This window comes from Rhinoraja longicauda, chromosome 23 (assembly GCF_053455715.1).
Source record: "Rhinoraja longicauda isolate Sanriku21f chromosome 23, sRhiLon1.1, whole genome shotgun sequence".
Lineage (NCBI taxonomy): Eukaryota > Metazoa > Chordata > Chondrichthyes > Rajiformes > Arhynchobatidae > Rhinoraja > Rhinoraja longicauda.
Genome location: NC_135975.1, coordinates 1713154 through 1732147, shown reverse-complemented (window position 1 = coordinate 1732147; position 18994 = coordinate 1713154). Strand labels below are relative to the sequence as shown.

The 18994-nt window shown below is 49.9% G+C and overlaps 2 protein-coding genes across 2 annotated transcripts in view; both read right to left on the bottom strand.

Moving 5' to 3' along the window:
• Positions 1-1754, bottom strand: part of ucmaa (upper zone of growth plate and cartilage matrix associated a) — a 6683-nt gene extending 4929 nt beyond the window's left edge. Inside the window, exon 1 of the mRNA XM_078419379.1 lies at positions 1730-1754. Within this exon, the coding sequence (XP_078275505.1) occupies positions 1730-1754 (25 nt within the window). The remainder of the gene's footprint in view (positions 1-1729) is intronic.
• A 571-nt stretch (positions 1755-2325) lies between these two features.
• phyh (phytanoyl-CoA 2-hydroxylase) lies at positions 2326-16204 on the bottom strand. The gene is made up of 9 exons (XM_078419449.1): positions 16006-16204; positions 12677-12732; positions 11130-11240; positions 9261-9429; positions 7785-7866; positions 5467-5648; positions 4008-4157; positions 3210-3344; positions 2326-2801 (listed from the first exon to the last, which is right to left on the bottom strand). Exons 1-9 carry the CDS (start codon positions 16051-16053, stop codon positions 2748-2750), a joined length of 987 nt encoding a protein of 328 aa, XP_078275575.1. The 5' UTR covers positions 16054-16204; the 3' UTR covers positions 2326-2747.
• Positions 16205-18994: the final 2790 nt, after the last annotated feature.

Below are 18994 nucleotides of genomic sequence, written 5' to 3'. Positions count from 1 at the left end.
TCGGCCCCACCTGCCCACACCGACCAACATGCCCCATCTGCACTAGTCCCACCTGCCCTGCGTTTGGTCCATATGGGGAGAAGGCAGGAACGGGGTACTGATTGAGAATGATCAGCCATGATCACATTGAATATTGTCTATCCCTCCAAACCTGTCCTATCCATGTACCTGTCTAACTGTTTCTTAAATATTGCAATAGTCCCAGCCTCAACTACCTCCTCTGGCAGCTTGTTCCATACACCCACCACCCTGTGTGTGAAAAAGTTACACCCTCAGATTCCTATTCATTCTTTCCCCCTTTACCTTAAACCTATATCCTCTGGTCCTCGATTCCCCTACTGTGGGCAAGAGACTCTGTGCGTCTACCTGATCTATTCCTCTCATGATTTTGTCCACCTCTATAAGATCTCCCCTCATCCTCCTGCGCTCCAAGGAATAGAGACCCAGCCTTGCTCAACCTCTCCCTGTAGCTCACACCCTCTAGTCCTGGCAACATCATTGTAAGTCTTTTCTGAACCCTTTCAAGCTTGACAATGTCTTTCCCAGAGGAGAGGGGGCGGGGGGGGGGGGGGGGGGGGGGGGGGGGGGGGGAAGAGAGGGAGGGGGAAGAGAGACTGTGACTCCATCTCCACTTCACGCTGCCTCAGAAAAACCAGCCAACATAATCAAAGCCTTGTCCCACCCCGGTCATTCCTTCTTCTCCCCGCTCCCGTCCGGCAGAAGGTACAGAAGCTTGAAAAGCGCACCACCACCAGACTCAGGGACAGCTTCTTCCCTCTGTTATCAGGCTTCTGAACGGCCCTTCCATAAGCTGGGGGTACTGTCCGATTCACCTCTACCCCCATTGCGGACATTGGACTTTGTCTGTCGAATTGATGCGCTACAATGCTGAGAACTTGCACTCTGTATCTCCCCCTTTGCTCCACCTGTTGTACTTGAGTTGGACCTGAATGTATTTGTGTGTGGTATTATCTGATCTGTTTGGACAGCACGCAGAACAAAGCTTTTCGCTGTACCTCGGTACACGTGACAATGATAAACCTGCTTCTTCACAAATTCCACCAATTTTGTCCGGAATGTTAGAACGTTCTGGAACAAGTGATGTCATTGTCACCTTGCTTCTAACTGCTACAATTTCAGAAAGTGGTTGTGGAACCTTTGGAATAATGGACGTGGGTTCAAAATGTGAACCTAATTACACAGCTACACCACACACACACACACACACACACACACAGTAGGACATAGAGGTCAACAAACTCACACCGACAGCATCCCCTGGTGGAGATTGAAAACCGGCTTGCAAAAAGGCATCTTCAGTTTAGAGGAAGAAAATAACTGTAGATACTGGTACAAATCGAAGGAATTTATTCACAAAATGCTGGAGTAACTCAGCGGGTCAGGCAGCATCTCAGGAGAGAAGGAATGGGTGACGTCACCCATTCCTTCTCTTACCGAGATGCTGCCTGACCCGCTGAGTTACTCCAGCATTTTGTGAATAAATACCTTCTTTAGTTTAGAGAAACAGCACGGAAACTCGAGTCTGGCAACATCCTCGTAAAAGTTGTCTGCAAAGCAAAGTATCTCACTGTACCCACCTGTACAGGTGACAATAAACTGTCTCACTGTACCCACCTGTACAGGTGACAATAAACTATCTCACTGTATCTCACTGTACCCACCTGTACAGGTGACAATAAACTATCTCCCTGTATCTCACTGTACCCACCTGTACAGATGACAATAAACTTCATTCCGACAGCAACATTAAACTAGTACAGGGCAGAATACCCACAACATTGTATAATTAAGGCCTAACATTACGGAAACACAGGTGTGATTAAAACTGGTGAAAGTGCGAATTTATTGAATTAAAAGAAACTTCAAAAGAATTAAACAATATCAAGTACAACAAAACTCTGATATCTGCCAATGGGTTATGACTGTGGATAGGACTGTGTAGACCCAAGGAGCTGCAGATGCCGGTTTACAAAATAAAAGATGCAGAGTGCTGGAGTAACTCAGCGGGTCAGGCAGCATCTCTGGAGAACATTGAAAGGTGACAGTTCGGGTCGGGACCCTTCTTCAAGATTTTATTTATTCGTGTCATCACCCAGATGTTTGCCAACAGCAAGCAAGTTTTAGTGCCACGTGATTGGCCTGTGCAAGATCCTTTACAGTGCGTGTGTCGGGCAGCATGTCACAGCTCAGGAGATGATCCATAGTCTGGAGGCCCCGTCCACACTGGCAGTCTGCCGCATCTTCAGTACATCCCCACGTCAGCATGTTCAATTTGCTCCTCCCCACGCCTGTCCCCAGTCCACGCCTGTCCCCAGTATGTTGAGACAGCTCCAGGTTAAAGGCATAAAGTCCCACCCCCCTCCCCTGACATCAGTCTGAAGAAGGGTCTCGATCCCAAAACGTCACCCATTCCTTTTCTCCAGAGATGCTGCCTGACCCGCTGAGTTACTCCAGCACTCTGTGAAACGTCACCTATCCATGTTCTCCACAGATGCTGCCTGACCCACTGAGTTACTCCGGCACTCTGTGTCTACCTTCGATTTTAAACCAGCATCTGCAGTTATTTCGTACACGTTGTTACACATGTGATGTATACTGAAAGTACATTGAAAGTAGATTATCATTTGTAAAGAAAAGTAATGAATTAGTCGCTGCAATGCCTGTAAAGCACATGTGATGCCAATCTCCCCAGCTTCCTCAACCGGTTTCTCAACCCCAGAACAAGGTCACAGGTTCGTTCTCTCTCCTTGTACAAGGCGACCCTTGAAACGCCAGATATCCTGCAAAGGAGAGAAGAATGCACTAGTTTAGCAGCGTCCAGAGTCACAGAATCACACAGTGTGCAAAGAGGCCCTTCGGCCCAACTTGTCCACACCGGCCAACATGTCCCATCTACACTAGTCCCACCTGCCTGCTCATGGCCCATATCCCTCCAAACCTGTCCTATCCATGTACCTGTCTAACTGTTTCTTAAACGTTGGGATAGTCCCAGCCTCAACTACCTCCTCCGGCAGCTTGTTCCATACACCCACCACTCTCTGTGTGAAAAAGTTACCCCTCAGATTCCGATTAAATCTTGCGTACACCGTACACAAAAGAGTCACCACAAGGCCCAGACAGTTTCAGAGTCCCCTTAAATATTGTTGGTCCCATCTCTGTCCCCAAGATGCACGATTTCAAGGACTTACCGCCAAAGTCGTATCTTTGTCAATGCCATATTTCTTGCGCCCTATTTCGAGAACCTCTTCTTCGATGTTCTCCTGGCTGGTGTTCTTAACGTCTATGTAACGGCAGTCCGCACTGGCATAGTGGCAGGATATGGCCTGTGGTCAAAGCACACACAGCACAGCAAGTCTATCTTGTAGCCAAAACATTGTTCAATGTAAGATCAACAATGCCACCACTCACTTACAATATTCGTTGACTGACAATTACTTGTGATTCACCTTCATGAAGTGAAACGGTTTAATTTAGCTTACTTTGGAGATGCAGCATGGAAACAGGCCCTTCGGCCCAACGAGTCCATGCCGACCAGCAATCACCCGTTCACACACTAGTTTCTATGTTATTCTACTTCGCCATCCCTTTCCCTCCCCTCCCCTACACACCCCACCTCTCCACTCCTCACCCCTTGCCTCCCACTCCCCAGCAGCCACCCCTCCCCTCTCCATCCCTCCCCTCTCCATCCCTCCCCTCCCCACCCCCTCCCCACCCCTCTCTCTCCCCTCTCCTCACCTCCGTCCCCTCCCCACTCACCAGCAGCCACCCCTCCCCTCCACACCCCACCCCACCACTCCTCACCCCTCCCCTCTCCATCCCTCCCCTCCCCACCTCTCCATTCCTCACCCCTCCCACCCCTGTCCACCCCTCTCCATCCCCTCCCCTCTCCATCCTCTCCCCCCCCTCCCCTCTCCACCCCTCTCCTCTCTACCCAGTCCCCTCCCCCCTCCCCCCCCCCACCCCACCCCTCCCCCCCCCCCCCCCACCTTGCGGAAGCCGGTGGTCCCGTTGGCTCCTGAGCCGTGGATGAGCAGGGGGTGGAAGAAGACCGTGTCACCCTTGTCCATCTCCAGTCCAAGCCGGCGGTGACTGGGGTCGTAGCCGTGGATACCGTGGTACATCTTATTGACGCCACCCTGGGGAAGGAAGAGAAGGGGAGAGCGCACGTCACCAACGGCAACTCTGGCGGGCGGTGCTGGCTCGAAGGGCCGAATGGCCTCCTCCTGCACCTGTATCTTCTATGTCTAAGCAAAGCAAGACCGCTCTCGGCTGGCGGTGTAGCCACTGCGTCTGGGGCAGGAGACTCTTGTTGGGCTGATAGACACAGAGTGCTGGAGTAACTCAGCGGGTCAGGCAGCATCTGTGGGGGGGGGAGGATGAGGGTGACGTTTCGGGTCGAGACCGTTCTTCGTCTTCATAAGGTCAGTTTCAGTTCAGTTTATTGTCACGTGTACCGAGGTACAGTGAGAAGCTTTTGTTGCGCGCTAACCAGTCAGCGGAAAGACAATGATTACAGTTGATCCACTTCCAGTGTGCAGATACAGGATAAGGGATTTAAGAATGTGCTGCCACTGTAATAAGAGCTTGTAGATCTGCTTCTGTGGCCAGCGCGCAAATAGTCGCCTGGGCTGTGTGCCAACTTGTTCATCAGTGATAGGAGCAGAGTTAAGCCATTCGGCCCATCCAGTCTATTCCGCCATTCAATCATGGCTGATCTATCTCTCCCCCCTAACCCCATTCTCCCGCCTTCTCCCCATAGCCCCTGACACCCTCACTAATCAACAATCTATGCTATCTCCGCCTTAAAGATACCCACTGACTTGTGGCCTCCACAGCCGTCTGTAGCAAGGAGGTTCCACAGATTCACCACAGATATGCCTTGCAGTAAATCAGAATAGTGCCTTTGACACTATTGCCTCCTCATCACCCTTCCTAAAGGAACGTCCTTTAATTCTGAGGCTGTGCCTTAAACAATAGACAATAGGTGCAGGAGGAGGCCATTCAGCCCTTCGAGCCAGCACCGCCATTCAATGTGATCATGGCTGATCATTCTCAATCAGTACCCCGTTCCTGCCTTCTCCCAATACCCCCTGACTCCGCTATCCTTAAGAGCTCTATCTAGCTCTCTCTTGAATGCATTCAGAGAATCGGCCTCCACTGCCTTCTGAGGCAGAGAATTCCACAGATTCACAACTCTCTGAGTGAAAAAGTTTTTCCTCATCTCTGTTCCAAATGGCCGACCCCTTATTCCTAAACTGTGGCCCCTGGTTCTGGACCTTAAACTGTGGCCCCTTGTTCTGGTCCTAGACTCTCCCACTAGTGGAAACGTCCTCTGTTCATCCACTCTGTCTGGGCCTTTCACGCGGTTGCTGGACTCACGGGCCAGTCGGGGGTACACGTGTGGCCTCAGGCTGCCGGTGTGGGTCACGCGGTCGCTAGACTCACGGGCCAGTCGGGGTACACGTGAGGCCTCAGGCTGCCAGTGTGGGTCCCCGGGAGCACGACCAGGCATCCGTTGTCGCGGTGAACCCTCTCCATGGCCGTCCACGCACACACGATCTGCTGCGCCGGCCGGAACGGGAAATAATGCAGGTCCTGATGTAACGGGTGGCGTGACGTCTTCATGCCTGCGAGCGTGTGCACACGGAAATAACACGTTACACAACACCCTCCCTGTCACAGTCCTCTAGATAACACAGTCTGGTTATTGTGGCGAGGCGTAGAAATTGACCAGCGGTTGCTCAGATCGACACTTAACTCTAATAAACAACGTAACAAACAGCCTTTAGTGTTTTTAGCTCGATGATCAGGGGTGTCAGGGGTTACGGGGAGAAGGCAGGAGAACGGGGTTGGGAGGGAGAGATAGATCAGCCATGATTGAATGGCGGAGTAGACTGGATGGGCCGAATGGCCTAATTCTGCTCCTAGCACCTGAGCTTATGACAGCATGCAGAATAAGCTTTTCACTATCTCTCCACATGTGTCAATATATAAACTAAAGCAACAGAGCAATTAGCTTTATAATTAGGTTTCTTAATTCTTAAGGGGTTGGACAGGCTGGATGCAGGAAGATTGTTCCCGATGTTGGGGAAGTCCAGAACAAGGGGTCACAGTTTAAGGATAAGGGGGAAGTCTTTTAGGACCGAGATGAGAACGTTTTTTTTCACACAGAGAGTGGTGAATCTGTGGAATTCTCTGCCACAGAAGGTAGTTGAGGCCAGTTCATTGGCTATATTTAAGAGGGAGTTAGATTTGGCCCTTGTGGCTAAAGGGATCAGGGGGTATGGAGAGAAGGCAGGTACGGGATACTGAGTTGGATGATCAGCCATGATCATATTGAATGGCGGTGCAGGCTGGAAGGGCCGAATGGCCGACTCCTGCACCTATTTTCTATGTCTATGTTTCTATGTTTAGGGGTGTAATTATTGTCACGTGCACTGAGGTACAGTGAAAAGCTTTCTTTTGCATACTACCTGACCAGAACAGATGACACGATACATAAATACAATCAAGTGAAACTTAAGTAGATGAGTTCACAAGTTCATAAGTGATAGGAGCAGAATTAGGCCATTCGGCCCATTGTCGACTCCACCATTCAATCATGGCTGACCTATAGAATCATGGTCATGCAGCGTGAAAACAGGCTCTTCTGTGTTCGGTTTCTGTCACCCTGCCACAGGAATGGTACCAATGAACTGGAAAGTGTGCAGGGAAGATGTGCGACGATGCTGCAGGGATATGGGCCAAATGTGGGCAGATGGGACTAGTGGAGATGAGGCATCTTGATCAGGAAGATTTACCAGGCTGTTGCCAAGACTCAAGGCCTGTCAGGGGTCATGGGGAGAAGGCAGGAGAATGGGGTTGGGAGGGAGAGATAGATCAGCCATAATTGAATGGTGGAGTAGACTTGTTGGGCCGAATGGCCTACTTCTGCTCCTATCACCTATGAGCATTCCCCTCTTACTTTGCCTACTATCACTTGTGGCCTTGTGATGGCATGCAGAACAGGGAGAGGTTGGGTCAGCTAGGACTCTAATCCTTGGAGCGCCGGGCAGGGTAATTAAGAGCCAAATGTTTAAGGTGAGAGGGGAAAGATTTAATAGGAACCTGAGGGGTATCTTTTTCACACAGAGGGTGGTGGGAGTATGGAACGAGCTGCCAGAGGAGCCAGTTGAAGTAGGTATTATAACAACATTTCAAAGACACTTGGACAGGTGCAAGCTAACAATAGCTTTTCCCTGTACCTCGGCACATGCAACAATAAACTAAACCTGGATAGGTTTAGAGGGATGTGGGTCAAACACAGGAAACTGAGACTGGAATAGATGGGGCGTGTTGGTTGGCATGGATGGGTTAGCCTGAGGAGCCTGTTTACGTGCTGTATCACTCTATGATAAGTGGGTGTCACGGTGGCGCAGCGGGTAGAGCTGCTGCCTCACAGCTGCAGAAACCTTGGTTCGATCCTGACTACGGGCGCTGTCTGTACGGAGTTTGTACGTTCTCCCCGTGACCTGCGTGGGTTGTCTCCGGGTGCTCCGGTTTCCTCCCACACTCCAAAGACGTGCAGGTCTGTAGGTTAATTGGCTTGGTGTAAGTGTAAATTGTCCCGTGTGCATGTGGAGGATAGCGTTAGTGTGCGGGGATCGCTGGTCGGCACGGACTGGGTGGGCCGAAGGGCCTGTTTCCGCGCTGTATCTCTAAACTAAAATGGCTTCACTATTCTGGGGTTAAAGACATGCACGATAAGTCCTTCCTTGTGTTACCGGAGTCCGGAGGCTTGTTGATGAGCATAGTGTGCATTGCCATGATGTCGGGCCCAGTAAAACACTCCACATACTTCAAGATCTAAAAACAGAAACCATGTTTAGAAAGCACTTTTACGCAAAAGGCTGATTACACAGATATAATTTCACGGGCAGCACGGTGGTGCAGTGGTAGAGTTGCTGCCTTACAGCGAATGCAGCGCCGGAGACTCAGGTTCGATCCTGACTACGGGCGCCGTCTGTACGGAGTTTGTACGTTCTCCCCGGGACCTGTGTGGGTTTTCTCCGAGATCTTCGGTTTCTTCCCACACTCCAAAGACGTGCGGGTATGTAGGCTAATTGACTGGGTAAAATGCAAAAAATTGTCCCTGTGTAGTGTGTAGGATAATGTTAGTGTGCGGGGATCGCTGGGCGGCGCGGACTCGGTGGGCCGAAGGGCCTGTTTCCGCGCTGTATCTCTAAATTTCTACTGCAAGGACACTACACAGGTTAGGTTAAAGAATTAAGTTAAAGGGACAGTTTCTTCCCGGCTGTTATCAGGCAACTGAACCATCCTACCACAACCAGAGAGCAGTGCTGAGCTACTATCTACCTCATTGGTGACCCTCGGACTATCCTTGATCGGACTTTATCTTGTACTAAACGTTATTTCCTTATCATGTATCTATAGACTGTAGACGGCTCGATTGTGATCATGTATTGTCTTTCCGCTGACTGGTTAGCGCGCAACAAAAGCTTCTCACTGTACCTCGGTACACGTGACAATGAACTAAATTGAACTAATCTGTATTAGATAAGCATTGCAAATATTTAGTTTAATTTAGAGATATAGCGGAAACAGGCCCTTCAGCCCAGACTGTCCAACCATCACCCCGTATACTAGTTCCATCCCGCACACTAGAGACCCGGGTTCGATCCTGACTACGGTCTGTATGGAGTTTGTATGTTAACCCGTGACCGAGTGGGTTTTCTCCGGGTGTTGCGGTTTCCACCCACAACCCAAACACATCCCGATTAATTGGCTTTGGTAAAAATTGTAAATTGTCCCTGGTGTGTGTGGGATAGTGCTAGTGTGTGGGGAGATCGCTGGTCGGCACGGACTCAGTGGGCCGAAGGGCCTGCTTCCGCACTATCTCTAAAGGCTAAAGTAAACATCTCATAGTTTATATTCCGGTGTAGATCACAATTAAATGCTCTGGGATTAAATAAACTCGGTACATTTGGCATTTCAAGATCTAGATCCAGCACTTACCACAACATGGACTTAAAACTGGCGACTCTGTCTGGTGTCTCAGTGTCCTACTGCTCTACTTGTACTGTACCCGAGTGCTTATCTAAGATGTATCTGAGTGCGTTTGCACCATAGTGATAATTGCAATGAACTGTATACAAAAATGAATTTCACTGTACCTCGCTCGGTACATGTGATAAATAACCTGCCAGGCCACACCGTCCCATTTAAACGTGGGCTCTCACCTCTGGAAGGCAACAATACTTAAAAAGTATCTCATTGTTTTGGAAATCTTGGATCTTGGAGACAGCCTGCTGATCGGGAACGTACTCAGTCTTGGCGATGCTCACATCCTTCATCACCATTAATCCTGGGATCAAAACTTCCTTACGACAGATCTTTTCAAACTCCTCTCTGTGAACCCAAACAATATTCATTTCAGTCATCAAAGTTGTATAATATATATATATATCTCATTCTTATACATTCTATATATATATATATCCTAATTCTTCAGGAAACGGGGCTTCCCTTCCTCCATTATAGATGAGGCTCTCACTAGGGTCTCATCTACATCCCGCAGCTCCGCTCTTGCTCCCCCTCCCCCCATTCGTAACAAGGACAGAACCCCCCTCGTTCTCACCTTCCACCCCACCAGCCAGCGGATCCAACAAATCATCCACCAACATTTCCGTCACCTCCAACGGGACCCCACCACTGGCCATATCTTCCCATCCCCTCCCCTTTCTGCGTTCCGCAGAGACCGTTCCCTCCGTAACTCCCTGGTCCACTCGTCCCTTCCTACCCAAACCACCCCATCCCCGGGCACTTTCCCCTGCAACCGCAGGAGATGCAACACCTGTCCCTCTACCTCCCCCCTCAACTCCATCCTGACCCAAACAGTCTTTCCAGGTGAGACAGAGGTCCACCTGCACCTCCTCCAACCTCATCTATTGTATCCGCTGTTCCAGATGTCAACTTCTCTACATCGGTGAGACCAAACACAGGCTCGGCGTTCGTTTCGCTCAACACCTTCGCTCAGTCCGCCTTAACCAACCTGATCTCCCTGTGGCTGAACACTTCAACTCCCCCTCCCACTCCCAGTCTGACCTTTCTGTCATGGGCCTCCTCCAGTGCCATAGTGAGGCCCACTGGAAATTGGAGGAACAGCACCTCATATTTCGCTTGCAGCCCTGTGGTATGAACATTGACTTCTCCAACTTTAGATAGTTCCTCTGTCCCTCTCTTCCCCTCCCCATTTCCAGTTCTCCCTCTATTTTCCTGTCTCCACCTATATCCTTCCTTTGTCCCGCCCCGCTGACGTCAGTCTGAAGAAGGGTCTCGACCCGAAACGTCACCCATTCCTTCTCTCCTGATATGCTGCCTGTCCTGCTGAGTTACTCCAGCATTTTGTGATACCTTATATATATATATGTATATATATATCTATATACATACACACACACATACACTAGTTCAGTTTAGATACAGCGTGGAAACACGCCTCACATTGCCAGAGACCAGGCTTTGATCCTGACCCCGAGTGCTGTCTGTGTGTGTGGAGTTTGCACGTTCTCCCCGTGACCGCGTGGGTTTTCTCCGGGTGCTCCAGTTTCTTCCCACACTTCAAAGACGTGCGGGTTTGAAGGTTAATTGTCCTCTAGTGTGCAGGGAGTGGATGAGAAAGTGGGATAACATACAACTAGTGTGAAAGGGTGATCGATGTGGACGCGGTGGGCCAAAGGGCCTGTTTTCATGCTGTATCTTTCAATCAATCAATATAACATTTACTACTCAGATAAGTTTCACTTTGTTTCGACTTGAAACATCACCCATTCCTTCTCTCCACAGATGCTGCCTGACCCGCTGAGTTACCCCAGCACTCTGTGAAACGTCACCTATCCATGTTCTCCACAGATGCTGCCTGATCCACTGAGTTACTCCAGCACTCTGTGAAACGTCACCTATCCATGTTCTCCACAGATGCTGCCTGACCCGCTGTTACTCCAGCAATTTGTGTCTATCCGAAGTGTCATTATCACCTCTCCCTATTGTTCTGCCTACTCTACTAAATCCATGCAAGTTTCTTTTTTTTTTTAAACACAATAACTTACCTAAAAATCTCCAGATTCTCATCAGAAACCAATTTTTTAACGTGAAGGAATCCATTTTCCTCGTAGAACTGCCTCTGCCCCGGGGCAAGGTGACCCCTGTCCACTGTGTAGCTAGAAATAAAGAGAGGTTCAATAAATAACGCGAGTAATTCCTTGAACAATTTTATACACAAAAAACATGCTTGTTTTATTCTGCTTTATGTGGTGTTCGATATTATAGATATAGTCTGGAAACAAAGTATTATCTGCTTTGTCTGAAGAAGGGTCTCGACCAAAAGAGATACAGCACAGAAACAGGCCCTTCAGCCCACCGAGTCCGCACCGACCAGCGATTCTGCTTTAGTTAAACATTTTGTTCAAGATGGCCGCGCCGTTGTGTTTGGCTGCCTGCCACTATATGTCTCTTTTTTTTTTTTTCCTAATCAGATGTGCAGCACTTTGGTCAACGTGGGCTGTTTTTAAATGTGCTATACAAATAAAATTGACTTGACTTGACTTGACACACGAGGGGGAGTTTACAATTTTACAGGAGACTAGACCAAGTGGACCGATTGGGCCCAAGCCTCTCCTGCAATGGTGCAGCACGCTCTCCTCCCCACTGCCCTGCCCCCTCCTCTCCTCTCCCCTCCCCCCTACTTCCCCCCTCCCCTCCACTTCCCCCCTCCCCTCCACTTCCCCCCTCCCTTCTCCTCCCTTCTCCTCCCCTCTCCCTCCCCCCTCCCTCCCCTCTCCTCCCCCCTCCCCTTTCCTCCTCCCCCCTCCCCCCTCCCCTCTCCCCTCTTCCCTCTCCTCCCCTCCTCCCCCTCTCCTCCCCCTCCCTTCACATCCCCCTCCCCCCTCCCCTTCCCCCCTTCACACACCCCTCCCCCCTCTCCTCCCCTTCCCCTCCCCACTCCATCCCCACCCCCCTTATCCTCCCTCCTCCTTCCCTCCCTCCCTCCCTCCACCCCTCCTTTCCTCCCTCCCTCCCTCCCTCCCCCCTCCCTAGGAGGTAGATTTAAACTTTAAAATGTGAATAACTAAAAATATAACGATCTCAATGAAACTTCCATTAGCACCAAAGGAACGATGGTGAGTAAGGTGGGCCTAAAATTGTCTCGCTATTGCGTACCCTTTTGGTTGTAGTTCTGGAGCAATCAAACAAACAAAGAGAGTTTTAGTGTATAGATGTGATGTTTCACGTCAGGACCCTTCAGTTTAGTTTTAGAGATAGAGCACGTAAACAGGCCCTTCGTCCCACCAAGTCCGTGCTGATCAGCGGTCACCCCCGTACACTAGCACTATCCTACACACACTAGGGACAAATTACATTCTTTATGGAAGCCAATTAACCTACAAAGCCGCACGTCTTTGGAGTGTGGGAGGAAACCGGAGCACCTGGAGGAAACCCACGCAGGTCACGGGGTGAACGTACAAACTCCGTACAGACAGCGCCCGTAGTCAGGATGGAACCCGGGTCTCTGGCGCCGTGAGGCAGCAGCTCTACCCGCTGCGCCAACGTGAGACCCTCCTTCAGATGAGACGACCAATTTCTCCCAATTACTCACCGGAAAGTACCTGGAGAGGAAGTTGAAGCTCCTTCTGCAGAGGTGGGAGAGGGTTTCTGATGCACGGATAAAGGAAAAAAATCACCGCCCTCGTGATGGCATTTTGTTTGATGTTGAATGTATGTTTTTTGACGGAAAAGTGAAGACAGAAAAAAATTCATGAACCAGAGATTTCTATGCAAACCTTTTTTTTCCTTTCAATAAACTGGTAATCTGTACGGTAGCACCTGGAGTGGTGGTGGATGTAGAATTAGTTGCGACTCTTAAACGCAGGTAGTGACAGAGTCATAGAGCTGTGCAGCACAGAGAGAGGCCCTTCAGCCCAGCATGTCCATGCCGACCAAGTTGGCAGAATGGACTAGCCCCTTGTGTCTGTATTTGGCTCATATCCCTCTAAACCCTTCCTGCCCATATATCTGCCCAAATGTCTTTTAATTGTAGTAGAAACAACGTACCAGATGCAGGTTTATACCAAAGATAGACACAGAGTGCTGGAGTAACTCAGCGGGTCAGGCAGCATCTGTTGAGAACATGGATAGGTGACATTTCAGAGTGCTGGAATAACTCAGCGGGTCAGGCAGCATCTCTGGAGAACATGGATAGGTGACGCTTTGGGCCAGTACCCTTCTTCAGACTTCTGCTCCGTGTTCTCCAGAGATGCTGCCTGTCCCACTGAGTTACTCCAGTATTTTGTATAAACCAGTGACTGCAAAATGAGTCACTCTCATTTTGTTAAACCTGAATAAATCACAGATTAGGCCACAATTGGAGCATCATAATGAATTCTGGTCAAGACACTTTATGGCGAATGACAAAGCCCTAGAGAGGTCAGGGAAGGGATTTAATGGAACAGCTCCTGGATTGATGTATGACTCTGGGGTAGATTGGCAAAAAGGCTGGCACGGATGAGTTGGGCTGAAGGGCCTGTTCCTGTTCTGTACAAGAGTCATAAAGTCATAGGTAACAGGAGCAGAATTAGGCCATTCGGTCCATCAGGTCTACGCCATTCAATCATGGCTGATCTATCTTCCAATCTCAACCCCATGCTCCTGCCTTCTCCCCATAACCCCAGGCACCCGACTAATCTAGAATCTATCTATCTCCGCTTTAAAGTTAAGTGTTTTATTGTCATGTGCCTATCTAAATGTCCCAAACACAACAATGAAATTCTTACTTGCAGTGTATATAATATATATGTACATCCACACAAATATACGTGTATAAATATAGACATTGTGTGTGTGTATATATATATATTATGAAGCTGTAGAAGAGGATAGAATTACAACTTTTACAAATACATCACAATATATATAAATATATATATATACACACACTGTTCGATGTTATGACAATTCTCACTCGTTTATTATTATTAATAATATCAATCTCTATTCAGTGATGGTAGTTCCTTCCTCTTTTGCTTTAATCCAGGCCACATTTCACTGAATGCCAATCCGTCAGTAACACAGTCCCACCACATCCGTTCCGGGTGTTGGGATCAGAGTCCCTCTCTTCACCACAGAGGCTGAGGTCAGAGTACATGTCAATAGCCATTGAGTTGTACAGTCTAACACTAGAGAGCCCAGACTTGTGGTGAGAGAGGAGAGATTTCAGAGGGACCTCAGGGGCAGCTTTTATCACTCAGAGGGTATGCAGTCCGTATCTGGAACGAGCTGCCAGAGGAAGCTGTAAGAAGCGGATAGAATTACAACTTTTAAAATACATCACAAAATCATGAGAGGAATAGATCGGGTAGACGCACAGTCTCTTGCCCAGAGTAGGGGAATCAAGGACCAGAGGGCACAGGTTTAAGGTGAAGGGGTAAAAATTTAATAGGAACCTGAGGTGCAACGTTTTTCATGGTGGGTGTATGGAACGAGCTGCTGGAGGAGGTAGTTGAGGCTGGGACTATCACAACATTTAAGAAACAGTTAGACAGGTACATGGATAGGACAGGTTTGGAGGGATATGGACCAAGTGCAGGCAGGTGGGACTAGTGTATATGGGGCATGTTGGCCGGTGTGGGCAAGTTGGGCCGAAGGGCCTGTTTCCACACTGTATCACTCTAGTTGGACAGACATGTAGATGGGAAGGGTTTAGTGGGTTGCGGGCAAATGGGACAAGCCTGGTCAACATCGACAAACACAGAGCAGGATGGTGGAGGAACAGGTCCATCAACCCACAATATCTGTGCTAACATGATGCCAAGATCAACTAATCTCCTCTGACTGCATGTCCATGTGCTCATCTAAAAGTCTCTTAAACGCCACTATCATATCTCCCCCTCCCCCCCCCCCCCCCCCCAGCAGCACATTCCAGTTAGTTAACACTCTAATCTTTTACATTGCCGCACTGGGGAGAAAGCTTCCGTCTATCCTGTCTACTCCGCCTCTCAATTTTATAGATGTTGATCGTGTCTCCTCTCATCCTCGAGCGCTCCAGAGAAAACAATCCAAGTCTCTCCATCCTCTCCCTCTAGCTGGAACCCTCTAATGCAGGCAGCGTCTGGCAAACCTCCTCTGTACCCTCTCCCTGTAGCTGGAACCTTCTAACCCAGGCAGCGTCTGGCAAACCTCCTCTGTACCCTCTCCCTGTAGCTGGAACCCTCTAACCCAGGCAGCGTCTGGCAAACCTCCTCTGTACCCTCTCCCTGTAGCTGGAACCCTCTAACCCAGGCAGCGTCTGGCAAACCTCCTCTGTACCCTCTCCCTGTAGCTGGAACTCTCTAACCCAGGCAGCGTCTGGCAAACCTCCTCTGTACCCTCTCCCTGTAGCTGGAACCCTCTAACCCAGGCAGCGTCTGGCAAACCTCCTCTGTACCCCCTCTCCCTGTAGCTGGAACCCTCTAACCCAGGCAGCGTCTGGCAAACCTCCTCTGTACCCTCTCCCTGTAGCTGGAACCCTCTAACCCAGGCAGCGTCTGGCAAACCTCCTCTGTACCCTCTCCCTGTAGCTGGAACCCTCTAACCCAGGCAGCGTCTGGCAAACCTCCTCTGTACCCTCTCCCTGTAGCTGGAACCCTCTAACCCAGGCAGCGTCTGGCAAACCGCCTCTCCACCCTCCCCAAAGTCTAAACTTGAGAGGTCCAGGGCAACAACCCAAGTGGGCCGAGGTTTCCATGCAGCACAGCTCTGTGACAGCGGCAGGCCCTTCGGCCCACCCTGTCTGTGGCCGTCAGCGCTGCCTTGAGACGAGGCGGCTGCAGGGAAGTAGTTTATGTAGCAGGGCGGGTGGGTGAACCCTTCGCCCCAGCTCAGAGTGGGGATCAGGGCGACTGTCGGACTCAGTCTCCGGGCGGGGAGCGAGGAGCAGCGAGCAAAGGATACAAGGTCTGGCTGGAGATGCCGGCGGAGGAGCTGCAGTCTGGCGGCCATTGTCCAGCCGGGGGAGTCGGTGCCGGGGCCCGGACACTCGGTGGAGACGGTGCCGACGCTCAGAGACGCCGGGGAGACGGTGGAGAGACACCAGTGGAGACGGTCCCGGACCTTTGCCCCGGCCGCTCGTTGGGCGAACGAGGGAGGCGGACCCGGAAGTGGAGCCGCTGCAACTTGCTACAGTGAATGGATACACTGGCGACTGATTGATACACTGGCGACTGATTGATACACTGGCGGCTGATTGATACACTGGCGGCTGATTGATTGATTGATACACTGGCGGCTGATTGATACACTGGAGACTGATTGATACACCGGCGACTGATCGATACACTGGCGGCTGATTGATACACTGAGCGGCTGATTGATTGATTGATACACCGGCGACTGATCGATACACTGGCGGCTGATTGATACACTGGAGACTGATTGATACACTGGCGACTCATTGATACACCGGCGACTGATCGATACACTGCTCTGTATGTTTCTTTTTTTTTCCCCTAGTCAGATGTGCAGCACTTTGGTCAACGTGGGTTGTTTTTAAATGTGCTATACAAATAAATTGACTTGACTTGACTGCTCTCTCCCCGCCTTCCAGCCTCAGCAAGAGAAGGCAACGTTTTAGATAGGCTTGCATTTTGACCCCTGTGGGAGGCTGCAGATGTGAGAAGAGGTGGTGGTGTGTGGAGGAGGCACCGAGATTACTACCCACCCACCCCCCCGACTCAGTTTAGAGAGGAAGGAACTGCAGATGTTGGTTTACACCGCAGTTAGACACCGAAACGTCGCCCCTTCCTTCTCCCCAGAGATGCTGCCTGTCCCCCAGTTACTCCAGCTTTTTGAAGTGTGTCAGATGGCTGTCTCCATCTTTGACCTTCCCTAGGCTTTGCCAGAATTGGTTTAGTATTGTCACATGAGGAATAGATCGGGGAGATGCACAGAGTCTCTTGCCCAGAGAAGGGAAATCGAAAAAGTGAGGACATAGGATGTCTGTGCTGTTAGGGTTTGTATGTTCTTGTTTAATATCTACACTGATGTACAGCACTTTGGTCAACGTGCGTTGTGTTTAAATGTGCTACACAAATAAAATTGACTTGACTTGAAGGTGAAGAGAGAAAGATTTAATAGGAATCTGAAGGGTAACTTTTTCCACACAAAGGGTGGTGGGTGTATGGAACAAGCTACCGCAGGAGGTAGCTGAGGCAGGGACTATCGCAACATAGACAGGTACATAGACAGGACAGGTTTAGAGGGATATGGACCAAACGCAGGCAGGTGGGACTAGGTGTAGATGGGGCATGTTGGTCGGTGTGGGCAAGTTGGACTGAAGGGCCTGTTCCCACACAGTGTAACTGTTTTACGTGCTGCCCAGTCACATCGTGCTATACACGTGTGCAATCAAGCCATACATATATAAACATAGCACAAAAAGTAAGGAAATTTGTGTTTGGTAGATTATTTCTTTGTTGTAACAATGCTTCTTGGCAATAAATTTTATACCGTTGGAAAGCCTGTTTATTTCCCTTTTAAATGGTGCCACAATTGTAAGGAACATGCATTTGTGGGATGAGCAGCAGAGCTGAGTATGTGGGTTGCGCCCATGAAAAATCTGCCAAATCTTCTCTGCCAATGCCAAACAGCTTATTCTGCCATTGACTCTTGTTCGGTGTTGTTTGGTGGATTGGATGATTGAAGTCTGAAGAAACAAGACATATTGGCAATTTAACAATTTATTCATTTAATAAACAGGAGCCTCAGTAGCGTGTGGAAGAACCATACACAGCCACAACAGCCTGGCACCTCCTCCTCATGCTGGTCATCAGCCTGGTCACACACTGTTGTGGGATGGCATCCCATTCTTCAACCAGCATTTGTCGCAAGTCAGCCAACGTGGTTGTGTTGGTCACTCTGGCACGAACAGCACGCCCAAGCTGATCCCACAAGTGTTCAATGGGGTTGAGGTCAGAACTGCTGGCAGGCCATTCCATCCTCTCCACTCCCAAATTCTGGAGGTAGTCTCTGAGAAACCCTGCTCTGTGGGGGCGAGCATTGTCATCTTGGAGGATAGAGTTCGGTCCCAGACTGTGGAGATATGGGATTGCCACTGGTTGCAGAATCTCATCTCGATATCTCTCTGCATTGAGATTGCCTCCAATGATGACAAGCCTCGTTTTTCCAGTGAGGGAGATGCCGCCCCACACCATCACACTGCCTCCACCAAAAGATGGTACTCTATCGGTGCAGCAATCAGCATAGCGTTCTCCGCGTCTTCTCCACACTTTGACCCTATGATACAACTGCCGTAGGCAGAATCTGGACTCATCGCTGAACATAACGTTCCTCCACATGTTCAGGTTCCAGTGCACGTGTTGCCGACACCAGCGCAAACGGGCCTGACGGTGAAGGGCAGTCATGGCAGGCCTCTTGGCAGCCCTATGAGACCGGAGATCGGCTGCGTGCAGTCCGTTCCGAATTGTCTGGGCAGAGAGCCGTCGGCCATATCGTCCTGCAAACCTTGACTGCAAATCTGTAGAAGACAGCCTACGGTTCCTAAGTGCTGACAGGGTGAGGAAACGGTCTTCTTCAGGTGTCGTCTTCTTGGGACGCCCACTTCGCGGCCTGTCTCTGACATCCCCCGTTATATGGAACTTGGCCTTCACTTTGGAGATGGTACTAGGGCTCACTCCAAATAATGCCGCAACTTGGTTTTGCGGAACACCAGCTTGAAGTTGCCCTATCGCACGGGCCCTATCCAGATCAGTCAAACGTGTCATGCCGATTCTTGGAGCAGACACCTACTGACCACTGTAGCAGGGCCCATGCTCACAGATGCTGCCAATCAGGTGCCAATCAGGCACCTGATTGTCAGCACCTGGGGGTACCAGAAGCTCAAAACAAGAGTCAATAGCAACAACAGAATAAGCTGTTTGGCATT

What these genes read in the sequence shown, in the direction of transcription:
- phyh (XM_078419449.1), bottom strand. Translation starts at nt 16,053, where the DNA reads ATGGCCGCCAGACTGCAGCTCCTCCGCCGGCATCTCCAGCCAGACCTT. An exon ending in GGCATCTCCAGCCAGACCTT is followed by an intron (nt 12,733 to 16,005) that starts GTATCCTTTGCT and finishes TCCGTGCATCAG; the next exon opens with AAACCCTCTCCCACCTCTGC. An exon ending in GGACCACCGGCTTCCGCAAG is followed by an intron (nt 3,345 to 4,007) that starts GTGGGGGGGGGG and finishes CTTTGACCACAG; the next exon opens with GCCATATCCTGCCACTATGC.